The 26,657-nt window shown below is 39.3% G+C and overlaps 1 protein-coding gene across 1 annotated transcript in view; it reads left to right on the top strand.

Moving 5' to 3' along the window:
• Atrn (attractin) overlaps positions 1-26,657 on the top strand; it is a 137,898-nt gene that overhangs the window by 22,755 nt on the left and 88,486 nt on the right. The window contains exons 3-7 of the mRNA XM_050132193.1: positions 1,569-1,682; positions 6,394-6,522; positions 7,549-7,754; positions 8,680-8,848; positions 26,038-26,153. Of these exons, the coding sequence (XP_049988150.1) occupies positions 1,569-1,682; positions 6,394-6,522; positions 7,549-7,754; positions 8,680-8,848; positions 26,038-26,153 (734 nt within the window). The remainder of the gene's footprint in view (positions 1-1,568; positions 1,683-6,393; positions 6,523-7,548; positions 7,755-8,679; positions 8,849-26,037; positions 26,154-26,657) is intronic.

Here is a 26,657-nt window from a genome sequence, read left to right as displayed (position 1 = left end):
TCCTTCCAGTTGTCTGTCTCCTCTCTTGTCGTCGTCCCCCCCCCCCCCCCCCCCCCCCCCCCCTACCTCACCCTTCTCTGGCTCAGTAGGCAGTAAACAACGCAATTGCTGGGGAAGAAACGATTTCGCTGGTGTCCTGACTTTGGCCCCCCCCAAAGTTTCTCTGTGGCTTTGGAGCCTGTCCTGGAACTCGCTCTGTAGACCAGGCTGGCCTCAAACTCACAGAGATCCGCCTGCTTCTGCCTCCCAAGTGCTGGGATTAAAGGTGTGCGTCATCACCGCCCAGTTCTTTTCTCCTTCTTTGTACCTGTCATTTAAGGCAGCTTTGTCAAAGCATTATAGTCTCTGGACAAAACTTCAAAGATTCCAAATAATTATTGCTTATTTGTTGTGTCTCTGTACTTTTTACCATTTTAGATACTCAAACCAAGAAATATTGTTTGTTAGTTCATTTAAAAGCAACAATTATGACCTACTACATATTAGCAGAAATGCGTCATTTTATTTTTATTGAGACGGGATCACACTGATAAGCACTGCCTGGCATGATGCTCACTGTGTAGACCAGCTGACTTTGCGCTGTGACAGTCTTCCTGTCTCTGACTTCTGAATACTGGGATTATAAGTGTGTACCACCACACCCAGTTTCTTATGTGGTATTGGGATCAAACCCAGAGCTGAATGCATTCTGGGCAAGCTTTTACCACCTGAGCTAAGTCCCTGGCCCTAAATATCATTTTTATTGATGAAAAATATTCTTTATATTTAAAGAAAATTTAAAAAGTAGCGTTGTTTTTAGATTTCACAAATCTCTTTCTGGTCAGAACAGATCTTTTTTTGTTGTTTTTAAATACGATAGGTAAACAAACTTACATATGAATGAGATAGTTCCAGATAGGAGGGAAAGTTAAATATTGGAGAGAAAAATTGATAGGTTTATCTATTTTGGAAAATTTTAGGGATTTTTGTTGAGATGCTGAGCATAGTAAAATACAAAGGTGGGGCTAGTTAGCAATTGTGGAGAGTGGGGAATGTGGAGAGCAGGGAGAATGTCACTGATGCGGTTGCTGAAATTGTCAAAGTGCCGTGTGCAGTGATGAGGGAGACCAGGACTGGAACCAGTCTGCCCATTACTGTGACATTCTGCAAGACATCTTAGTTTTCTTTCGAGTCACTCTAAGTCAGAGTTGGTAAACAGTTCCCTTAAGACAGGACTTTTTGGTACCATGCCATGAAAAGGCAGAGACACCAGTAAATTTAGAAAATGTGTGTTATAAAGTGATGTGTTATGAAATCTTAAGTAAGATGAGTAAGGAAAGAAATGTAAAAATTGAAGGACTTGTGTTGTTAAAAACAAGACTGTAAGCATTCTTATTAGGCCCATGAAGTCTGAGCCAGTGCCTCTTTTGTTTAATGTCCTCTTATACAAATACTAAATAGATCTCCAACAAATGTAGGAATGCTGTTTATATTTATATGTTTATATTATATATTATTATAAATTCTTTAAAAGTCTGTCTTAGTATCTAATGTTATGATTATTATAAATCACTTAATTATTTTTCTAGGCCAAATAGAATAATGAGACTTCGTTTCAATCATTTTGCTACAGAATGTAGCTGGGACCATTTATATGTTTATGATGGGGATTCAATTTATGCACCTCTGATTGCTGCCTTTAGGTAAGCTTATCCATTATCTGATCTCTGAATTTAAATGTGTCTCCAGGATTGATTCCATACTGGATTTACTTTTATCATTCCATAACATTTATTGCATGGAGTAAGTATGAGTTCTGTCCCTGGCATGGTCTCTTCACTTGTTATTTATGTACTGGGTCATTTTCTGTGTATGCTACAATGTCGCTGAGGTTAACCTTGAACCTCTTGTCTCCACCTCGCAAGTGCAACAAGTACAGGTTTGCACCACCGTACTGGACTCGTTTCAGGTGGTAGATGGCTGGAGCAGCAGCTAAGAGCCCATATCTTGAACGGCAAGTAAGAGGCAGAGAATGGCATATTGGGGATGGTGGGAGGCTTTGAAACCTCAAGCTCAACCCCAGTGACATTCTTTCTCCAAGAAGGCCGCACCTCCTAATCCTTTCCATATGGCCACCAAGTGAGGGCCATGTATTATGCTGAAACTTATTATGGGTGACATCTCCTTCAAACCACCAGAGGGACCACCTGAATATGGATTGGGTTATCACAGACTTGGGGCCAGGATGAATTAATGGAAATGGGAGAAAATGAGTAAAATTTCCCAAATGCTTGCTGACTGCTGTGAGCTGAGGGATTTACCTGTTATGCCCTCCCGTGTGATGATGGGCTGAAATTCCTGAAACCAAAATAAATCTGTTTCTCTTAAGTTTTGTTATTGCTTATTTTTCGAGGCAGGATTTCATGTAACCTCAGCTGTACTTAAACTCAATGCAGCCAGTGATTACCTTGAATCTACCTCCCGAGTGCTAGGATTGTAGGCATGTGCGTCCAAGCCTGTTGGCCCTTAGACTGTTTTTCTCAGGTCTTTGGTCATAGTGATAAGCCTGGCTGATGCACTAGAAAATGTACACAGTACAGTTGGTGAGGTCGGCTTATGCTTCAGATGCAGTCGAGATCCCGTGTTAGCTTGGGACAGCTATGCTGAGTTTCTGGTTTATGAGGAAAATACCTTTAGTACTGTGATTTTTCAAAACTGGTTCCAGGGCTAGAGAGATGGCTCAGTTGGCAAAGCATGAAGACTCCTGAGCCTGGTAGTACCTGCCAGTGTCCTCAGCACTTGGAGGGAGGAGGTGAACAAGTAGTTCCTGAATTGATGAACTTCAGACTTGAGACTCCCTGTCTCAAAAAAAAAAAAAAAAAAAAAAAGAAAAAAAAATGGAGCTGGAGAGATGGCTCAGTGGTTAAGAGTGCTGACTGCCCAACCTTATAAATGCACAGCCCTTCATTGTTTTGAGGGAGTTTACTACAAATAGAATATCCTCAATCCAAAAATCTGAAATGCCCCTAAATCCATAGCTTTTTGTGTGTTTACATGATGCCACAAATGGAAGATGTCGCACTATGAAACATTATTTCTTAAAATTATTAAAGATACTGTATAAAATTACTTTTAGACTATATGTATGAGGAATACGATATATAAGTTTTTTGTTTAGACTTAGAAATATCCCAAAGGTATTTTATTCTGTGTATATACGTACTCCCAAATATGAAAACTCTGAAATTTGCAACATGTCTGTTCTAACACTTTTAAATAAAGGATATTCATCTTCTATTCATGAAACCAGTGAAAACACAATGAGAGATTGTATTGGTTTGCTTTCTCTTGCTGTGATTTACAGAAGAAAGAGTTTATTCAGGCTTATAGCTCCAGAGGAAAAGTCCTTCCTGGCAGGGAGGCAGTAAGCAGCAAGTATGGCAACTGGAGCTTACGGGCTTTATCATAAGCACAGAGCAGAGTGCTAGCTGGAATACGTGAGGCTTTTTACGCCAAAGCCTGCCCCACTTGATGGGCCTTACCTCCTAACTGTTTCCAACAGCGCCACCAAACCAGGGACTAAGTGTTAAATGCCTGACACTGTGGGTGACATTTCTTATTTAAACCACCAATATGGCTAATAGTTTCACCTAAATGTTGATCAAAAGTCACTTCACCTCTTTCCAGTCCTCCTCTCTCTTTCCAAAGCAGCACTTTCTGTCCTTTTCCTATGTTGATGCTTGCACTGAGTTACCTCTGAATGGTATTGTGTGTATATACACCCTTGTATGGTACTCTGTAATAGACTTGTTTCTCTGAATTGCATGAGGACAAAGACATTGTCTTGTTCATTGTTGTATTTCTGGTACCTAGAACAATGCCTCAAGTGTGTTAAATATTTAGTAGATTTTAAAAAATTGGATTTTTATTTTACCAATGTTTTGTTTGCATGTATACATGTATGTGCACCACATTATTGCTTTGTTCCTGCAGAGGCCAAGAAGAAGGCAAATTCTCTAGAATTGGAGTTACAGTCAGATGATGCTAGGAACAGAACCCAGGTGCTCTGCAAGTGCTCCTAACCAATGAGCCTTCTCTCCAGCCCAAGCACTTAGTGTTTATTAACTGATGCACAGTAGAAAGTGTGCCCTTGTGTACAGTCAGAATCTTATCTTCAGACTAAAATTTTAGTAAGGACTGGAGAGGTGGCTCAGTTGTTAAATTGCTTATCACAGGAACATGAAGATCTGAATTTAGATCTCACATAAAAACCAGGTGTGGTTTGTGAGCATGTTGATTGCAGTGTTGAGGAGGCAGAAACAAGAGAATTCCAGGGGCTGGCTGACCAGCCAGTCTAGCCAATCAGTGAGCTCAGTAAGATCCTTCCTCAAAAAATGAGGTGAGCCATCTGGTGGCACATGCCTGTAATTCCAGCGCTCAAGAGGCAGGGCAGGTGACTCTTTGAGAATTCCGGCCATCCTGGTTTGCCTTGTGAGTTCCAGGCCAGCCAGCACCACAAAGCAAAACTCTGTCTCTAAAAGAAAAAAGTGGGGAGTGATTGAAGATACCTGATAGTGACTTCTGGCTTCTACATGCATACTCAGATGTAATCCCCCAACAGGCACAGACAACATGCATACACACGTGTTCACACACAAATTAAATGAAAAGCCCCATCCTCTTCTCGTGTTCAGTCCCTGTTTATGTAGTCTTCCAGTCATCTTTATGTGCATTCGCCTAAGTTCACATGAATATGCAGGTACACTAGGCCTGTTGTCTGCTGTGTGCCTCCCTGCTCTACCTGTATATTGTCTTCACAAGCCTCTTGTTAGTCCTGTAGACCTAGGTTTGTATTGACTCATTTAATCAGCTCCTATGAATGACAAGTTAGGTGATTCTTTTAACCTGTTGTCATATAAATAGTGCTGTAGTAAGATTCATTGTTTTTTCTGTGAATATGAGAAAGTATCTCTTTTACAAAGAGAATTTCTAGGCCAGTCAGTGAGATTTTAAGATGGCCATAGCCCTGAAATAGGAATTTACCTGGTGTAACCTTCAGAAAAGTGAGGGTACTAAGGGTTGAGTGAGTGAAAGGGAGAGGGTAATAGGGGATAAGTTGTTTATTCATTGGGTAGAATTGTATATGTGGAGCATATTACATGGCATTTGGTGTTGATTGATTGGTGGCAGTGATTGTAGTGAATTGATACTGGGGCAAAAAAGGTAGGAGCAAGTAAACGTGAAAATAATTAACCTTGGAAGTATATCATTTATGAAACTAGCAATACCAACATCTTCCTTGCTGTTGGTGATGTGAGATGGGTGTGGATACTTTCATTCTGTATTGAGATTTCAAGTTATCATACATATTTGCTTGGAACTCACTGTGGAACCATGCTAGTCTCAAACTCACAGAGATCTCTGTAGCTGCCTCCTGAGTACAGGAGTTAAAGGCATGTGCTACCTTCCCAGCCTTCAAGTTAACATATAGCTTTTAGAAAACAAGTTGGTATGGTTTTATGGGCCAAATATCTTAAAAATGGTATTTTCTGATTCAATAATTCTTTACTTCACGTGAATTTACTGGCACCCACCAAATACTTTGAATATTATTTACTGGGCTCTTACTAAGATCCCAGGGAGAGCTTTTTAGAGCCTTCAGAGACAGAAATGCTTCTTGTGTATTGTTTGTAAAGTGGGACATAAAATATATGTTACCAGTTGAGCAAAGAATATGCATCTGAAAGCTAATAGTATAAGGATTATAGATTCAGTTCACTTTTCTATTTATATTTTTATATAAACCATTTATAAAATATACTTACTGAGACATAAAACTTTTATAAATTGTTTATATAAAAATATAAATAAAAAAGTGATATATATTACTATGTATCTAGTATTTATTTACGTATATAGTAAGTAGTATGTATGATAGTAAGTGTATCATATGTAATATGATATATATTACTAAATAAACATATAAAATATTTTCTCTTTCAACAGTACATATTTGGTAATTATCAGTTCATATTTTGTTATTTATGTGATTGTAGGGTCTTGCTTGAAAGTATCATAAAAAGTTTTATAACGACAACAAAAAACCCAAAGTCATTGGTTTCAAATTGTTTTAGAAACTGGGCATTGGTAGTGCATGCTTGTAATCCCAGCACTCAGGAGGGAAGGTGTGTGTGGGGTCTGTGAGTTTGAGGCCAACTAGAGTACATTCAGACTCTGTGAGAACAACAGGAACAGCAGGATCAAACAAACAGTAGTGGCGACAACAGACTAGAGGAAGCCCAGCAGACTCAGGGTTGCTTCTCAGCAGATCCACGACTGACTAGACTTAGACTGAAATTTGTAGAGATGAATTCTGTTGAAATTGCTGTAATTTGGTCTGTGTTTGCATTTCAGTGGCCTCATTGTTCCTGAAAGAGATGGCAATGAGACGGCCCCAGAAGTCACTGTCACTTCAGGTTATGCACTGCTTCATTTTTTCAGCGATGCTGCTTATAATCTGACTGGATTTAATATCACTTACAAGTAAGATTTTTAGATTTAATATTTTTGATAATATTCAAAAGACTATTTTAATAATGCTAGTGTGTTGGCTTACAGCAAGTCAGGTATCTTGCTAAAAATTAATATGGACTTTGTTAACTAATATTTTTTTTAAATATTCAGTTTTTGTCATTGTATAATTGAGGACATGGGAGCTAAAAGGTTAAAGAAATGTCAGCCCCAGAGGTTGGGACCACAGTTTCTAGATCTTGTCTCTGAGCATCTCCTGGAAGAGAGGGGCATTGTTCTTGCTGCTGGAATAAAGTGTCAGCCGTTTGCTTTGTGCATTTCACAAAGACTGGTAGTGTCTCAGCAATAATCAGTAGTAGAAGTCTTTATTCTTAAACTGTTATAATAGACCACTAATTCAGTCCTTTAAAAAGTCTAAACTATGTCATCTCAAAGTTATCAATACTGTTATCTTAAGTCATGTTATGAGACACAGTTAAACTCATCATGAAGTTTACTGTTCTTCTCTGTCTGACATGAGTTAATAAAGTTACTAAAAATCTTTAACTCTATCACTGGGCAGTAATCTTAAATCCTACTAATTCTCAGAGTCTTTACAGAGAACTAACTGTGTACCATGAACATATTGGCAGTTCATTGGATTCCTTTCTTTCCGCCATTTCCCAACATGAACTTGGCACTTTCGTAGAACTCATTAGTAATGAGCTACCAGGAAGAATAGGATCCTGGTTCCCAACCTAGAGCCAAGTCTGGGTGATCTTGCACAAATCTCTTTTGTTTTGTAATTACTGTAACTTTTTGAGTTATTTATTCTTACCTTCTTCATATGTGAATCCAATAGAGTTGATGTGATTTCATTACTTGAACCTTGGGCTCTAGCTACACAGAGCTCAGTGAGCACACATGGGCTCAATGGTAAGTCCTGTGGTTATACTTGTGACTGAACTGAAGACAGTCAGACCCTTCAGCTGTGTAGGAGGAGGTTCTGATTACAATTGAAGTGTTGCTTTTATTGACTTGGTTTTCTCCTCTCTGTAGTTTTGACATGTGTCCGAATAATTGCTCAGGCCGAGGAGAATGCAAGAGCAGCAACAGCAGCAATACTGTCGAATGTGAATGCTCTGAGAACTGGAAAGGGGAGTCGTGTGACATTCCTCATTGTACAGACAACTGTGGCTTTCCTCACCGAGGCGTCTGTAATGCAAGTGATGTCAGAGGGTGCTCCTGCTCCCCCCACTGGCAGGGTAGGAGCTGTCCTTTTGGTCTCAGAAGGTTGTAATTTAGGGAACCTTAAGGTAGTTTATTTTAGCAGCTGTATGTTTTATGTTAATCATGTATCAGATGGCATTCAAGCATTCACCTCCTTTACCCAGATTCTTTAAATTTTACACCTGTGTGGTTGTTAATTGATATCCTTAGAATTGTGGAAAGGTTTGACATGTCGTTTGTAACTCATTCATGAAAATTAGGGACCATGGTCTCATGTTAGAAGGGCAGAGAATGAAGCTGAGAGATAGGTGAGAGCTATTCTCTTCCATCTGTTCAGCTCTTGAGTTTACCAGAAGATAGATTTAGATCTGTCATTATATTTTAATCATAAAGTCTTTTCCACTTGAATTGATAACCCCTTGGTCGGCCCTTTCCCCTAAGAGCTTCTTAAGCAAGATTTTTACTGAAAATTTAATCTGAATATATTGCCAAGTCATCAGGAACTGTATGATACTAAATTTTGTTAGGGAGTGATTGATTTTGTTCAGTATCTTGAAGAAATTAAGAATACCAGTTAGGTGCTAAAGGTTATTGGTTAAAGCTTATTGCTAAAGCTTATTGGTTAAGAACACTGGCTGCTCTTCGAGAGGACCTAGGTTTGATTCCCAGCACCCACATAGCAGCTCACAACATCTGTAACTCCAGTTCCCAGGGATCCAATGCCTTTTTCTTGCCTCAGTGGGCATCAGTAAGGCAAGTGGTACATAGGCATACATGTAAGCAAAACACCCATACATGTAAAAATTTTAAAACCCCACGAGTTAAAGATGTTGGATGCTTAAATGCTAAAGGAACCTCTATTCTTTGAATAGTCTTTGCATTTAGATTAGAATTTGGAAAATTATAAACTTTCATGCTGCATTTTGTGAAACTATTTGTTTTGTTGTTTGTTTTAATTAGGTCCTGGGTGTTCAGTTCCTGTGCCAGCTAACCAGTCTTTCTGGATTCGAGAGGAATATTCTGATATAAAGCTCCCCAGAGCCTCTCATAAAGCTGTGGTCAATGGGAATATAATGTGGGTTGTTGGCGGATATATGTTCAATCACTCAGATTATAGCATGGTTTTAGCGTAAGTGGCTTTATAATTTAAATTTTTTTATATGTTATTACTGTGTGTATATATGATGGGGGGGGGTGGTGAAAGTGTGTGTGCCATGGTGTGTAAGTGGTGACCAAAAGACAGCTTTGTGGAGCTGTTTTTCTCCTTCATCTTTACATGAGTTTGGGGTATTTAGTGCAGGCTGTCAGGCTTGTAATGCTCTGCTCTCTCACCAGCTCTGTAAATGGTTTAAATACTTTTGTAAGAAATTTAGGTTTACACTTTAAAAAACTATGGCATAAAAATAATTAAAAAGACAAGAAATCTTAAGTAGTTACTGAGAAAAAAATCTCTGCTTAAACTCTGCATATTTGTACATGTATATGTATATGTTGATGCCTTAGGGTTTCTGTTGCAGCGAGGAGACACCATGACCATGGCAATTCTTAAAAAGGAGAACATTAAAAAAAACCAAAAACACTTTAAATTGGGGCTGGCTTACAGTTTCAAAAGTCTAGTCTGTTATCGTCATGGGGGGAAGTTTGACTGACTGCAGGCAGACAAGGTGCTAGCTATGAGTTCTGAATCCGTAGGCAGCAGGAAGAAAATGCCCCAATTGGCATGACTTGAGCATCTGATACCTCAGAGCCTGTCTCCAATCTCACACTTCCTCCAGCAAGGCCACACCTACTCCAACAAGGCCACACCTCCCACTAGTGCCACTCCTTAGGAGCTTCTGGTGCCATTTTCATTTAAACCACCACAGTTGATGATTTAAAACTGAGAGTTCCAAAGAATTCATTGTCATGATAACAATTTATCTTTTAAGATACTGTCTCTGATATTTTGCTTTAGATATATAGTGGGTTATATAAATAGAAGTTACTCAATATTTTAATAATTTTCATATGTCAGATGATTTCATAAACTGCCTTTGTCTAATAATTTCCAGGGTTTGAAGTCTGTGCTTATTTGAAGGTAGATTATACATTATCACATTAGAGTTAGCTTTGGAGTGTTAGATTTCAAGAAGAGATTTATAAATACTTAATTTATAAATGCTGTATTTTATAGTCTGGAAAATTTTCTATGCATTTTCTATTAGTGATTATAAAGCACTAGCAATCACCTTAAAATGAGTAGGACTATGGCAGTGTGGTATAGTGTCTTTGTTGCTGTTCTATTGCTCTGAACACCATGACTAAGGCAGAAGAAAGCATTTAATTAAGGGCTTGCTTACAGTTTCAGAGAGCTTACTCTGGGACCATCATGGCAGGGAGCATAGCAGCAGGCAGTCACAGCACTGTAGCAGTAGCTGAGAACTTAACACCTCATCCACAAGCAAGCATGGTGTGTGTGTGGAGCAGGGCGGGGAGGAAGGCAGAGACGGGGCCTTGCATAGGCTTTTGAAACCTCAAAGTTCACTCGCAGTGACATTATCCGATAAGGCCATACATACCTCCTAATCCTTCCCAGAACATTTCCATCAATTAAGGGCCAAATGTTCAAATATATGATCCTATTGGAGCCATTCTCAGTCAAACTATCACACATAGTTTTGGAATCACCCCAGATATAGTCATTAAAACACACAAAGTAATTTAGGACAGTGAAATAAAACCTTATAAAATTGATGGAAAGCTTTAATATTCCCTAAACAAGTTCAATGATAAGAAAGTGATGTGCATCATGAAAGAACAGTCTACTAGACAAACTCAGAAATGAATGATCAAAGTTAATTCTAAAAATAATTTCAGAATTGAAGACAAATGTGAAAGGAGACACATATACTGCCTTGGAAAAGGAATATTGAAACAGGAATCTTTTAAATCATATAGAAAAAATTTAAAAGATCTTTTTGTAGCACGAGTAATAAAACCCAGAGACAGATATTGGGGTTCAATCTGAAGATCAGAAAAGCAAAGCAGCAAAGCCTCTAGAAGGCTCTTAACCTCTACGAAATCTTGAGACTTAAAGAGAGTGAGTTCCTCTCCCATTTTACATTCCTCTCTAGGGCTGGATTAAAGGTGCGCACCACCGCCGCCCAGCCTCTATGGCTTAGTAGTGTGGCTTCTGGGATTAAAGGTGTGTGCCACCACTGCCTGGCCGACTAGTGTGGCTGTTTTGTGTTCTGATCTTCAGGCAAGCTTTATTTTTTAAAATACAAATGAATATCACTATATATTTTTTTACATTTACATATTAATTTTGTGTGTGAGAACTCATGTGCCATAGCACTTGTGTGGCATACTTTAGAATTATCTGACAAGGACTTTAAAGGCAGCAGCTGCACATATAAAAATCAAGTGAAAGGATAGAAAATATCAACAAAAAATTAGAGAACATAGAGAATATTGGAGGCCAGGTTAAGGTACTTGACCCACAGGCCTGATGACCCAAGACCCACATGGATGGAAGAAAGAACAGACTCATGAAAGTTGTCAAGGCACATTCAACTTGGTGCCTTGGCAAATATACACTCTTGCCCCAAATAAATAAATGTAATAATAATAATAATAATAATAATAATAATAATAATAATAAAAAGTATTAAGTGGAGGGGATGGAAAGATGGCTGAGCTATTAAGAGCACTTAATCCTGGTAACAGCCACTTGGGACTTCAGTTCTAGAGCATCTGACACCCTCTTGTGGCCTCTGCAGGCACTGCAAGGATGTGTAGTACATAGACGTATACATAACATAAAAATGAAGGTTAAAGAAAAACAATTACAACTTGAGGACACTTCATTTTGCCAGTACCAAATCAGCTTCTTTGTGTTTTTTTTTTTAACTCTTTACTCTTTTGACTCTTTGTTCTTTGGGATCCTACCAGCTAGCTCTGAAATAAATCACACAACATGGAGGCTTATTCTTATGAATGCCCAGCCTTGGCTTGGCTTGTTTTTAGCCAGCTTTTTAAAATTATCCTGACTACCATTTGCTTCTGGGCTTTTACCTTTCTCTATTTCTGTATATCTTTTCTTCCCTTTTTATTCTGTGTCTGGCTGGGTGACTGGATGGCTGGCCCCTTCTTTCCTTGCTCCTTCCTCCCTTTTCCCCTTCTATTTATTCTCTCTGCCTGGCAGTCCTGCCTGTCTTTTCTCTGCCCAACTATTGGCTGTTCAACTCTTTATTAGACTAATCAGGTGTTTTAGACAGATAGAGTAACACAGCTTCACAGGGTTAAACACATGCAACATAAAGGAATGCAATACATCTTTGCATCATTAAGCAAACATTCCACAGCATAAACAAATGAAACACATCTTAAAGTAATATTCTACAACATCTTTGAAATCCTTCCATTTCATGAGAAGCACCAATTCTCCATTGCTCTCTGTGACTCCAGGTATTGGTTGAAGATCAAGACCTAGGGCAAAGCTTCTTAGTTTGTCAACAGCATCTCTTTTCTCCTTTAGTTTGCTACCATCAGGGTCACTGTCACATAAAGACTTCCCTTTGTACTATCCTTTCCTTTGCCAGCTCTTTGAAAATTAAGAAATACTTTAGTGAACTCTGGACTCTTAGTTTTCTTCAGGTTTCCAAGTATGGTTGATATCTGTAAATCTCCTTGTCTTCAAGAAAATCCCCGCCTTCCCATTATTGCACTTAATCCAGACCCTGCCTCTTCAGCCTTTTAAGTCTTTCTATTATGTTTCTTTCCCAGGTTTTGCAGTGTACTTTTTGGGGAGTCATTTTTTAAAACTGAAATTTTGAGGGGTTCACTGCTGCAGCATGGAAACTCATCTCTGAACTGTGCACCTCAGCTCAGCCACATCTCTTCTTGTTCTTGCTATTGTAAAGACTTGTTTTTATATTTATGTGTGAGGGTGTCTGCCTGCATGTATGTCTGTGACAGGTTTTCTTGTTTTAATGGGAGTGTTTCTCTACTTGGGCAAGTCTTTGGGATTGTCTCTTATCTGTAAAGTGGAGAATGTAAGATGAAGACTAACACATAGAGTTCCTTTTCTCACTTCATCTTATCAGCCTTATACCCAAAATATGAAACCTCACCCTCCCAAAGTGTGACAATTAGAGGAAACTTGTACTACCTTTGTTTTATATTCTCCATGCAAAAGAATTTGCAAACCTATTTCCTGTTTCCTATATATACTCTCCTTGGTAAATCCATGCACGTATTTTAGAATAAAACAAGCTTTTCCTAAATCTTCCTGCCATGTATTTCTTTTAGGATTTATTTTATGTGTATGTGTTTCTGCAAGTGAATGCTGTGTGTGTGTGTGCAGTTGCCTTCAAGAGGCCAGTAGAGGGTGTTGGATCCACCTGGGCAGAGTTACCAACAGTTGCAACATAGGTGCTGGGAACCAAACTTGGTCCTGTTAAGATTACAGCAGGCACTCTTAACCCTCAAGATTCTCCAGTTCATGCTGGGTGCTGCCTTTAGTTCACAGAGGTTGCTTTTATCTCCTCAAGTCTTTCTATGCCCAGTTGTCACTGGTTCTCATCCATGCCTATGTTTATGTGATAAAGCCACAAGAAGAGACTTGACTGAATCTTGCTAACAGTGTGCATCACAGAAATGACACCCTATCATCTTTGCTTTCCACTGCTTAGAAGTGAGTCAGTGATTCTGCTTATACTCAAGGGAGGGCATTATACCATGAAGCAGAGGTGAGGAGTATCGTGGGTACTCAAGTATCTGACTGTTATGGTATATCATCAGGTCTTATTGGCACTATCTTTAAAATCTACCCTAAATCTAGAGCTGAATGTGGTGGTGTGTGCTTGTCATCAGTTCCAGAACCTAAGGTGCAGAGGCAGGAAGATTGTGATTTCTGGCTGCTATAGGTACATACAGAGATCCTATCTCAAAAATAAACAAATGTACAAATAAAAAGCTGACTACTCTCACCCCTAGCGCTGCTTCCATGAATAGAAAAGGAAAAATTAAACTTGCAAAAATGATTTTTCTTTCTGTGGTTAACACTAGATGTTTGTAAGAGCCATGTGTGTCGTTTGTGTGGTTTTATGCTTGCCTTGCCATCATTTTCCGTCCTTGTGTGTGTATGTGTGTTCCCGTGTGGAAGCCAGAAGTTATTGTTGATTGTCGTTCTTAATTGCTCCCCACTTTGTTTTTTGAGACAGGATTTCTAACTAAATCTAGTGCATACTCAGCAAAACCTGGGGACTTTTCCTGTCTATGCCTCCACAGTGTTACAAGCACAACCCAAACTTGTGTGACAAGCACTGGCTAACTGAGCCATGTCTTCAGCTCCTCATTCCCTTTTATTTTTTTTTTAAAAAGATTTATTTATTTATGTGGGTCTCGTGTGTGTGTGTGTGTGTGTGTGTGTGTGTGTGTGTGTGTGTGTATACCACATGCAAGCAATGCCAGAAGAGGATGTTGGATCCTCTGAAACTGGAGTTCCAGAGAGCTATGAGCCTGTCATGTGGGTGTTGGGAACTGAATCCAGGTCCTCTGAAAGATCAGCAAGCGCTTCTTGTTAACTCATAACTTATATTAGCCAATTATTCTTGTCTATGTTAGCCACGTGACTCAGTACCTTTTTTGGCAAGGCGGTCACATCTTGCTTCCTCTGCATCTGGGTCAAGACTCTTACTATATTCTTAAAAGCCATTGTTAGCCAGACTTGGCTGTGCGTTGGCTCTGAGGGAAAAGTCTTCCCATTGTGTTATAGTTCAGAGGGGGAAGGTTTCCCCAATACATTATTATAGCTCTGCTCTGGAGAGGGGAATTTCTCCAATGCAGGTGTTACAAATCTGTAGGGAAAGGTATCCTGGCAGCTAGGAGCCCAAGGAATACCACAAAGTCACACTACACAACAAACCTCACACAATAGATTTATTGGTAGAGAAAAACCTAGGAGCGTGGCTGCCTCTGCTTAGGAGAGAAGTTACAGAGAACTGAGCAGAAAACAGGGTTTATATAGCATTTCTTAGGAGGGGGGGGGATGGAGCTTTCTAGGGTGGGGATTTGTGGGACTTGAAGTCCTGATCTTGGGGCAAGCCCAGGGATTGTTAGGATTTCAAGCTCAGGTCTTCAAGTCCTAAGTTTGGACTTTTTACTCTGTAGGATGGAGTTTGGCTGCCTGCATCTGTAGGGGCTGTGCCTAGCCATTATTGCCAGGGTGGAGACTGGCTGTTGGAAGTCCTCAGGAGCAGGGCCTGGCCACTCAAGAACCTCAAGGGACTTACAGGTTGTGCATGCCTATACTCCCAGAATTTTGGAAGTTTAGTCAGGAGGATAGTGAGTTAGGAGTTAGCCTGCTCTATATAGCAAAAAACAAAAACAAATACAAAAACTACACACATAGAAAAAGCCTCCCATTAATACCATCTAGTTGAATATAATGGCCCTGTATCACCATTTAACCACTGTTTGCCATCCCCCATTCTATTTGTTTCTCTCTTGCCTTCGTGCTGCCCTAACAGTCTTCTTTCTTTGCCCATGAAGCACCGTGTGCATCCTGACTCCAGGGCTTTTGCACCACTGTTCCTTCTGTCTAATTTTCTGTTGCTGTGCCTGAAGGCTGGTTTCTTCTCACTCTTATAGGTCAATCTAATTGTCTCACCAAGAGATCTTTCCTGACCGTCTGGTTCAGACAGGTTCTCCCTGTGGTTGTTTTTCATAGTTCTAAATTCCTTTCAAGCACTGCCACTTATCTTAAATTATGTGTATGTGTGCCCTTATTGCACATGCTCATTGTTGGGGCTTGATTCACTCTGTCAGCTCAGGATGTAGTTCATAGCAGGTGCTCAGGTGAGTACTTATAGCCATGAGGGGAGCAGGTGAATTCTTCATTTACTTCACATGTATTCTAGATGTATATATTAATGGTACATTTGGTCTGTAAGCCTTTTTTTTTTTAAATATTAGAGCATCTTTTCTATGTGAACTCAATCAAAACATGAGTTTTAGGGCTTTGTATATTTCATACAAATATTGGTATAGTCACAATTCTTGCTTTACTAGTTTTCATGGAATTTCAGTGAATATAGAGGTTATTTTTTAAAGTAGTATTTTGGACAAGAAGACCCTGTCTCAAACGGTAGCTCTGCTGGTAGAGTGCCTGTCCAGCATGCAGGAAGCCCTGGGTTCATCCCAGCACCTCAAAAATGGGACATGTGGCATATGCTGTCATCTCAACACTCTGGAGTTAAAGAAGGAGGATCAGGAGTTTAAGGTCATCTGTGGCTATATAACAAGTTGGAGACCAGCCTGGGCTACATGAAATCCTGTCTCAAAATCAAAAAGCAAAGTTGTATATTGAATTTCAGTTTTAAATTTTATAGTCATTTACACTCATTCTTATCAAGTGTATTTCAGGAGTTACCTTTATATTCTTTCCTCCACAACCCTACTAACCCACAGTTTGAAGATGTATTAAAATACAGTTCCTAATCTGGGAGTGCTAGCTCACGCATGTAAGCCTAGCAATTGAGAGACTAATGCAGGAGAGCTGTCACAGTTTAAATTAGCTGAGTTCCAGACCATCCTTACAACAGAGTGTGACCCTGTCTCAAGAATATAAAACACAATAAAAATAGTTTCCGGTTTATGTCACCTAGTGATCCTCTTACAAAGTAAATGGTCCTGGCCTCCTGCATTAAGATTCCAGTTGAGCCAGTTGGTCGTGATGACCTTTAATACCAGCAGAGGCAGGCAGATTGCTGTGAGTTTGAGGCCAGCCTGGACTACAGAACTAATTTCAGAACAGCCAGAACTACAAAAAGAAACCCTGTCTCAACCTCTCCCTACCAAAAGAAGGAAAGAAATATTCCAGTTGAGCTGTACATGGTGCTGCACACCTTAATGCCAATATCTCAATACTCGTGGGGCAGAAGCAGGTGGATCTCTGTGAGTGCAAGGCCAACTTTGTCTATGCATGGTGAGATTTGTCTCAAAAAATAATAATAAAATAAAAAGATTACCATTGAAACTTTATAATTGAATTTCCTCTTTCTCTAGGCAAAAAAAGGCAGTCTTGTTTTTTATTTTATTTTTGTTCCAGTTTGCTTTCTGTTGCTGTGATCAAACACTTAGCAAAACCAGCTTGGGGAGGAAAAGGTTTATTTTATCTTACACTTCTGAGTAACTGTCCATCACTAAGGGAAATCAAGTCAGGAACTTGAGCAGGAGCAGTGGCAGGAACCATGGAAAATGTTACCAGCTTGCTCACTAGCTTGCTGGTCCTCCCACTGGCTCATGCCCAGCTAGTTAGCTTTCTTGCATTATATAGCCCACACCCACCTGCCCAGTGATGTACTTACTGCCCATGGTAGGCTGGGCCCTCCTAGATCTATTAGCCATCAAGAAATGCCTCACAGATGTGCCCATTCCTCAAATGAAGTTTCTTTTCCCCAGGTGATTGTGGTTTGTGTCAGGCTGACACTGGTGAGAAAAGTAACTAATAACAAGCTGATTGGATATGTTTAAAGTAACTAATAACAAGCTGACTGGATATGTCTAAAGCTAGTCCAGTTGTAGAAGTAACTAATAACAAGCTGATTGGATATGTTTAAAGTAACTAATAACAAGCTGACTGGATATGTCTAAAGCTATTCCAGTTGTAGAAGTAACTAATAACAAGCTGATTGGATATGTTTAAAGTAACTAATAACAAGCTGATTGGATATATTTAAAGCTATTCCAGTTGTAGAAGTAACTAATAACAAGCTGATTGGATATGTTTAAAGTAACTAATAACAAGCTGATTGGATATATTTAAAGCTATTCCAGTTGTAGAAGTAACTAATAACAAGCTGATTGGATATGTTTAAAGCTATTCCAGTTGTAGAAGTAACTAATAACAAGCTGATTGGATGTGTTTAAAGCTATTCCAGTTGTAGAGGTAGTTGCTAGAAAGGACCAGGTGAAAAGTAGAGAAATGGAGCATGTGGCTGACTCCCTTGAAGCCCCAGCTTCTGTTGCAGTGGTGTCACAGTGGACTACCAAAAGGACACTTAAACCTGAGTACAGGACATGTGCACATCCTTCATCCAGGTCCCTGCATTTTATCCGACTTCCGAGAAGTGAGGAGGACACAGAAGTGAGTAACACCAGCCCCCCACATGAAGCTGCATGGACACCTTTCCACTGCTTCTTCTATAGATAACTTAGATTTAAATTCTGCATAAAACTGAAAATCTTTGAGATGAAGCAGGAGGTTTTTTAGATCTAAAGAAGCCGGGATAAATCATATTGAGCAAAATCTAGAAATTGAATGTTTGATGGATTGAGATGATTCCAGTTAACTCAGAGAAAATGGTTGGAAAGTTAGAGAAAGGCAAAAATACAAGAAAGACTGGAGGTGTCACACACAAAATTACTGTCCACGAGGGAAAGAACCACAAATAATAAGTGGGTGAAATAGCACAAGTGCTTCAGGAAAGTTTGCAGCATTTTCTCAGTGAGTAGACCTAATTTGATGAAGTTCTTGAACTTTTAGGATAAAGGACACATCATTGTGTGGGAAGCCCTAGGTGGTTTGGTACTTTCTGCTGGCTGTGGTACATCATTCTCTGAAGAACCTTTGCTTGGATTTGGTAGTGGTAACATTCTGTTAGGGGTTGCCCGGACATTGTAGGAGGGTGGAGTATATGCCCCCTAGTCTGGTGGTGAGGGGAATGAAAGGCATTTAAGGTATAGATCCCATGGTGTCAATATGGATATCTGAATGGGCCAAAGACATCCGAGGAACCATGAGTCAGCTAAAGATGGCTGACACTGAATATTGGCAATTCAGAGTGAACAGTGATAGAATCTGTTACATAGCTCTTTCTGGCCAAATGCTACTTTTGTGTGAATTTTGTATAAATATGCCCTTGAGAACAAAGGCAAGTGGCCTTTTTCCCAGAGTGAATAAAGTATGTCATATCTCTTTGTGGCTGCTCAGATTTTCCTTAGCCTTCTGGCTTCCTGAGACACTTCCCTAACTTCAGATCTTGGACCCCACAGATGGTCACTGTATTGCCAGCCATCTGGGGAGACTCGTGAGGGAGATGGCTGAGCTGTGGAAAACACCTGTTTCTGATTCCTGCATTCCTGTGCATATGTGTGTAGAAGGACACAGGGTGCACAGGCTTATAGCTAGCACTTAGAGAAAACAGAACTGTTAAACACATGGGATTTTCTCTTCAATGGAAGAAAATAACACCTGATCATCCAGAAGGCTGGAGTGGATGCTTTTTAATACCCTGGTGATCTTTTGCTATTCTACCGAGCCAGCCCTCACTCAGATCCCCCAGATTCCTTTCTGTGCATTCTTTCTCAGTCAATGTAACCCATCCTTATGAAAGAAGTCTCATGTACTTTGCAAGAAAAGTTTGCTGTTAGGCTTCTTACAAACCCTTGCTCCCTAGACCCTTATCCTGAGCTTTGTTTCCCAGTCAGTAGAATCCATTCTTGTGGAAGTCACAGGTGCTCTGTGGAAGATATACACCTTGTAAGGGAGTTTGATATAGTCATACTGTAAACTTTGTTGTGGTAAATGTCACAAGGGAGCTTTCCCCCAGAGTTTTACTGTGTTTTAATATGAAAAAAAAAACACTCAAGTGTCAGATTCCAGAAGTGAACCAGCCCTGCTAAGTCATGCTGAACTGAGTTTTTTTCCTTGCCAGCCGGGACACTTGCCGGGATCCCCACATATGTGCTTGTCCAGATCCAAGGACAATTTATGGTCCTTAGAATTCTATATGCTCTTTCATTAATACTGTTCCTATATTTGCTTCATTTGTGCTGTGAAAAAAGGTAGCCTGTTTTCCAAGTATCTTTTGGGAGTTCACCTTCCCCAGATGCTGGGGACGTGCCAGCACTGAAGTGTCTGACAGGCCGTCCACTGACATGCTGACAAAGTAGGAACAAAATACATTAAGTCACAGATTAATAACCTCCATGTTGTGGGACATGTTTGGAAACTTCTGTATTTCCTCTATCTTTCTGCCCTCTCAAGGTGTTGGCATGTGGTTTCAAACCTAGAAAGTTCTCAAAAATACCATCCAGTAAGAATTCTACAAAAGTGTTACAATGCTTTTCAATGTGCTTCTCCTGTCTGTATATTCAGATATGTATGGCATGCTATATGAGGTCAAAAGCTTGAGATTTCACATCTCAAGACATTTTTTGTGTCTATTAAATTGATGGATTGAAATAATCTTATGTCCTCCCTTTTTATTAAATTTTTTCATTTATTTTATATCCCAACCACAGTTTCTCCTCCTCCCTCTCCTCCCATTCATTTTTCTGCCTCCTCCCCACATCCACTCCTGCTGTTTCTGTTCAGAAAGGGGCAGGCCCCCATAGGTGTCAACAAAGCATTGTATATCAAGTTGAGGTAGGAATAAGCTCCTCCCTTTGCATTAAAGCTGGGCAAGGCAACCCAAAATGAGGAATAGGTTTCCAAAGCCAGCTCAAGCTTTAGGGTCAGGCCGATTCCACTGCTAAGAGTCCCACAAATAGACGAAGCTACACAACTATCGCACGTGTAGAGGGCCTAGGTCAGACTCCCTGCTGGGATTAAAGGTGTTGTCACCACCATCCAGCAGGGGATCTCTTCTTTTTACCTTTCCCTAGGAAATCCATGCATCCCTGTTTGGGCCTTTTTTGTTACCTAGTCTCTGGGGTTGTGGATTATAGCATGGAATCCTTTACTTTACAGTTAAGAGCCATTTGTGAGTGAGTACACACCAAATTTGTCTCTCTGGGTCTGGGTTACCTCACTCAGGATGATTTTTTTTTAATCAAGTTCCATCTGTTTGCCTGCAAATTTCATTTTTTTTTTTTACAGATGAGTAATATTCCATTGTGTAAATGTACCACATTTTCTTTATCCTTTCTTTGGTTGAAGGGCATCTAGGTTGTTTCCAGGTTCTGACTGTTACAAGTAATGCTGCTATGAACATAGCTGAGCAAGTGCTCTTGTGGTATGGTTGAGCATCTTTTGGGTATATGCCGAATATTGGTATAGCTGGATCTTGAGGTAGATTAACTTAACAATTTTTCAAGAAACTGTTGTATCAATTTCCAAAGTGGCCGTATAAGTTTGTATTCCCACCAGCAGTGGAGTAGTGTTCAATTACTCCACATCCTCTCCAACATAAGCTGTCATCAGTGGTTTTGATCTTATCTCTTCCGGCAGGTGTAAGATGGTATCTCAGAGTTATTTTGATTTGTATTTCCATGGTGGCTAAGGATGTTGAACAATTCTTGAGTGTATCTTGACCATGTTAGATTCTTCTGTTGAGAATTCTCTGTTTAGATCTGTACTCCATTTTTAAATTGGATTATTTGGTATTTTGATGTCTAGTTTCTTGAGTTCTTTATATATTTTGGAGATCAGCCCTTTGTCAGATGTGGGGTTGGTGAAGATCTTTCCCCATTCTCTAGGCTGCTGTTTTGTCCTTTTGATAGTGTCTTTTGCTTTACAAAAGCTTTTCACTTTAATGAAGTCCTATTTATTAATTGTTGATCTCAGTATTTATAAAACTGGTGTTCTATTCATAAAGTTGTCTTCTGTGCCAGTGCGTTCATAGGTACTTCCCATTTGCACTTCTATTAGATTCAGTTAATTGGACTTATGTTTAGATCCTTGGTCCTCTTGGACTTGAGTGTTGTACAAGGTGATAGATATGGATCTACTTGCGTTCTTTTACATGTTGACATCCAGTTATACTGGCACCATTTGTTGCAGATGCTTTTTCTGTTGTATAATTTTGACTTCTTTGTAAAAAAAAATCAGGTGTTCATAGGTGTGTGGATTTACATCAGGGTTTTCAATTCTATTCCATTGATCCACCTGTCTTTTTTTATGCCAATACCATAAGGTTTTTATTACTATTGTTTGAAATCCAGGGATGATGGTGCCTCCAAAAGTTCCCTTATTGTTCATAATTGTTTTTATCTATACTGGGTTTTTTTATTTTTCCATATGAAGTTGAGTATTGTTCTTTTGAGGTCTGTGAATTGTTCTGGAATTTTGATGGGGATTGCATTGAATCTGTAGATTGCTTTTGGTAAGATTGCCATTTTTACTATGTTAATCCTACCTGTCCATGAGCATAGGAGATCTTTCCATCTTCTGATATCTTCTCTAATTTCTTTCTTCGAAGACTTAAAGTTTTTGTCATACAGGTGTTTCACTTGTTTGGTTACAGTTAGTTACTCACAGATATTTTATATTACTTGTGACTTTTGTAAAGGGTGTTGTTTCCCTGATTTCTTTCTTAGCCCATTTATCATTTGTATATAAGAAGAATACAAGACTATTCTTGTATCCAGCCACATTACTGAAGGTGTTTATTGGCTGTAGAATTTTACCAGGAGCTCTCAGGGCTCACTTGTGTATACTATCATATCTGCAAATAGTGAAAGTTTGACTTCTTCCTTTCCAATTCCAATGTTTTCTCCACATGTTAGATTATTTTGGGAGGGGGGCTCTTGGAGGAATTTATTGATTTTGTTTTTCATTTTTTTTGTTTGTCTTTTCCTTGATTTCTCTGAGAGAATTTTTCATTTCCTCTGTAAGGGCCTCTATCATCTTCATAAGTTTGTGTAAGGTCATTTTCTTATGCTTCAGTTGTGTTGGAATGTTCAGATCTTGCTGTCATAGAATCACTGGGTTCTGGTGGTCTCAAAACCAAAACACCACTTGACAGTGAAATCCAACCAGTAAAGAGTGGAAAAGCTGAAGAAGTCATAGTAGGAGGACTGTGACGAGGCTCAGCTTGTACATGGGCTCGGTACGGAATCTGTGGGATTAAAGTTTCAGAATGGGATGTGAATGTTAGGAACATGGACACTGCACGTTGTAGAGCAAAACTAGGAGAAGAAATGGGGTTGGGAATGTGAGTACTAGAGGTTTCAGCTTCAAAGCAGAGAGCTAATAGAGCCTAAACTACATAGTATATACTGCTGAAACTTCAGTGAGTGATTGTCGCAATTAGTTTGATAAAAGCAGTGAATAGTAATTGTCAGAACAAATTGAAATAATTTTTATCTACTTTTAAAATAAATATTCCAAAATATGCAAGTTAAATACCAATTTATGTGTTAGTCACACTTAATAGATGTTTCCATTTAAATTAATTATAAGTTTGCTTCAGATGGTATATACTAAGAAGAAAAAGTTCAGAGAAAAAAAGCTAACAAATGCCAGTTCATTCTCCTCTGTCCATGTCAGGACATAAAAGTTCCCACGTGCAGAGGAAGGCGTTATGTTCTGCTCAGAGACAATCGTGGTCCTGATGTTAGTGTCACTTGCTTTAAATAGATGTAAAAATGTGGTAGTCCTAGTAATTCATACTTTTATGAATCTGTTTGCCTATCTTGTGATATTCTCTAACACAGAGCTTCATCAACAGACATTATGTTTAGTCTTTATAAAAATTATATTCAGTGCATTGCTTCCTTTGTTTGTTTTAGACAGTGTCTAACTATGTGGCCCTGTCTGGCCTGGAGCATGCTCTGTAGACCAGGCTGGCACCTGCCTCTGCCTCCTGAGTGCTGATATTAAAGATGCTCTGCATATTGCTTCTTTAGCTTAGCATTATTTTAGAGATTTATTTTGAGATGTTTCTCGAATGTTTTTTGATGTTTTTGTTATCTATACAACCTATTTATTAATAAAATTTATTAATCAATTTCAGTAGACATTTGTTTCCTTTTTACTAGCATGTTTTGATAAACCTCTTTCCTATTTTTGTTGCTTTTATGTGCTGGCATGCAGAGGACAGTGTTTGGGAGTTGGGTTTCTCTTTCCACTATGTGGGTTCTAGGGATTGAATTCAGGTTTTCATGTTTGGCAGCAAGTACCTTTACACAACTGAGCCTTCTTACCAGCCCTTGTATTGGGTTTTGTTAGTGGTGGTTGGTTGGTTGGTCCCCCTCCTCCCTACACAGACAGGATCTCCCTACTGCCCTGACTGGCCTGGAATTATATAGAATCACTGAGATACATTTGCTTCTGCCTCCTGAGTGCTAGTATCAAAGGCATTTGCCACCATGTCAGCCCTTGTTTTTTTTTTTTTTTGGTTTGTTTTTTGTTTTTTGTTTTTCTTTTCAGTGGTGGTGCCCAGTATTAGGCAACTAACACTCTGGCACTTTACTGCCTCACAGACCTGTTTAGTTTTTGAAGCAGGGTCTTAAAATATTTTTTCAAGCTGGCCTGCAATTCACTTTGTAGCCTGTGTGGGCCAAGAACTCACTGCACTCTTCCTGCTTCAGCCTTCTGCTACTGGGATTACAGGCACAGCCAAGGTGCCCAACAGTAAATCTAGTCTTATATTCTTTTACTTTTATTTATGTGTATAGTCACTGTGTGTATGAAACCTGAGTGTAGTTGCTGTTGGAGCCAGAGAAGGTGTCATATCCTTTGGAGCTATAGTTACGGGCAGTTATAAACTGCTTAGTACCTGAGAACCAAACCTTGCTCCTCTGGAGCAAGCACTCTTAGCCCCCAAATCATCTCTCCATTCCCAGTTTTTTTTTTCCCTAAACTTAGGTTATATGGGTAAACGTAAGAAACATTTACTTAAGGTAACAAAGAAACAGTGGCGTTGGTTTCTCTTTGTGCTTTGATTTTTTTTCAATTTTATAAACATTAAAACTTTTTAAAATTTAAGCTTTTGTCCCTTTGTATATATGTATTTTGTCAGTATTCTGTCTGTAAATGTATAGTAAGATGTTTGTAATAATATTTCCTTACTGTTAGTATTTATTTCTGGGTGATGGAGTGTCACGTCATCCTTAAACATTTTAGCTTATTTATTGTACTGATTGTATTTTTTCATGCATTTTATAATAGCAGTAGGGGAATTGTCTTAGTTACTTTTCTTTTGCTATGGTTAAAATGCCATAACCAAGATGACTTGTTAAAGAAAGCACTTAATTGAGCTTTTAGAGGGTTAGAGTCTGTGATGCAGAATAAAACGATGGTGGCAAGAAAAACTGAGAGCTCACATTTTGATCCAAAAGAAGGGAGAGAAAAAGAGCACACTGGGAAAGTCTTAACCTCAAAACCCGCTCTGAGTGACACCTCCTCCAACAAGGCCATACATTCTAATTCTTCCCAAACAGTTCTACCAATTGGAGACGAAGTACTCAAATATATGAACCCATGGGGGCCATTCTCAAACGACCACAGTGGGTTTTCTTTCTTTTTTTTTTTTTTTTTAAATGACTGTTTTAATTGATTGTGATTACTCAGTAGTATATGAATAAGCATGAGGTGCAGGCAGGACTATAACTTATTTCTGTTGGGGGCACACAACTATATGAGTCTGTACACTTGTGCATGTGCATATGAATGGAGGCCAGAGGCCAACATCAGGTGTCTCTGTTTGTTGTTTGGCACTTTTCTGGTTTGAGACAGGATCTGTCACTTAACTTAGAACTCATACTTTTGGATAGACTGACTGGCCAGCCCCATGGGACCTGCCCGCACCCTTCCCCCACTGCGATTGGAGTTGCAGAGAGGTGACTCCACACCTGGCTTTTATAGGAGTGCTAAGGATCTGAAGTTAGACTCTCATGATTGCTCAGCAGGTATTTTTTCCCACTGAGCCATCATCACTCCAGCTCTACAAGTATTTTGTATTTTAGCTTTCTTGAACAATTGATTAAATCAAAAGAAATACTGATATTAAAATATTTATTCTTTGAAAATTTCATACACATATAATCTTGATATCTACCCCAAATTCTCCCTTCACTCCCTCCAGGTCTCCCCAGTGTGCGTGCATGCTTATGCGTACACATGTTAGTTCTCTTTTTCCACTGTGTGGGTCCCAGTGATAGAATTCAGGTGGCCAGGCTTGTACAGCAAGCACTTTTACTCACTGAGCCATACCTGCTCAGATATTTTCTTTTAGTTATTATCCCTTTGTTGGAACTTGCCTTCAGTTTGTCATTAATGAGTAGAAGTTATTGTGAGCTATTAAGTCCCTTCATAGCAGAAACCCCATGGCTTAGATTGTTATATAGAAGAGGTTGGCAGGAGGCTACAGAAGCTCCAAGTAGATGTCTGTATCCCAGGGTTGTGTAGTCGGCCTCCCCATTGTGAGTTATCACATGCTCAGTGGGCCCAGATATAAAGTATGCTTGCGAGAATAGCATGTGCCTACCTCCCTATATTCCTGGTTGTTTATTGAAAATCTTTGAACTGGATTGTATCATAAATAGAAGAATACAAGATGTTCTGTTTTGTCGTTTCGGTGAAAATATGGTCTGTTTATTTTGTAGGTATGACCTGACTTCTAGGGAATGGCTTCCATTAAACCATTCTGTGAACAGTGTGGTTGTAAGATATGGTCATTCTTTGGCATTACATAAGGTAAACTATCTTAACTCTTTACCAAGCAAGAAATCCAACTCTTTCTGTTTCTTTATGTCGTTGAGTCTTCAGCTTTAGTTTTAATTGGTATAAACTTTGGTGTGGTGGGGGTAATTAGAAATTGAAGTTGGAACTATTTTAATCTGTGGTATTATACTGGGATACTATGATTACAGTGCCAAGTGGTTAAGAATGAAGGTTACAAAGTGTCAGTGAACCCCATGCCTATTAGCAAGTTTAGCCACATTGCAATATGACTGAGTCATCTTTTTTATTTCCTTGTTTCTGTGCATATGTTGTAGGATGAGGCAACTTTATTTTTCAAGTAATTTAATTCTGTAACACAATTCATGTGAAGGTGTTTTAGAGAGATAAAGAATGTGATTTTGCCAGGCATTGGTGGCACACACCTTTAATCCCAGCACTAGGGGGAAGGAGAGGCTGGTAGATCTCTGTGAGTTTGAGGTCAGCCTGGTCTACAAGAGCTAGTTCCAGGACAGCCAGGTCTGTTACACAAATAAACTATATA

Source organism: Alexandromys fortis, unplaced genomic scaffold (genome assembly GCF_014885135.2).
Source record: "Alexandromys fortis isolate MF-2015 unplaced genomic scaffold, M_Fortis_MF-2015_v1.1 scaffold_6, whole genome shotgun sequence".
NCBI classification, from domain to species: Eukaryota; Metazoa; Chordata; class Mammalia; order Rodentia; family Cricetidae; genus Alexandromys; species Alexandromys fortis.
This window is presented reverse-complemented; position numbering and strand designations above follow the sequence as displayed.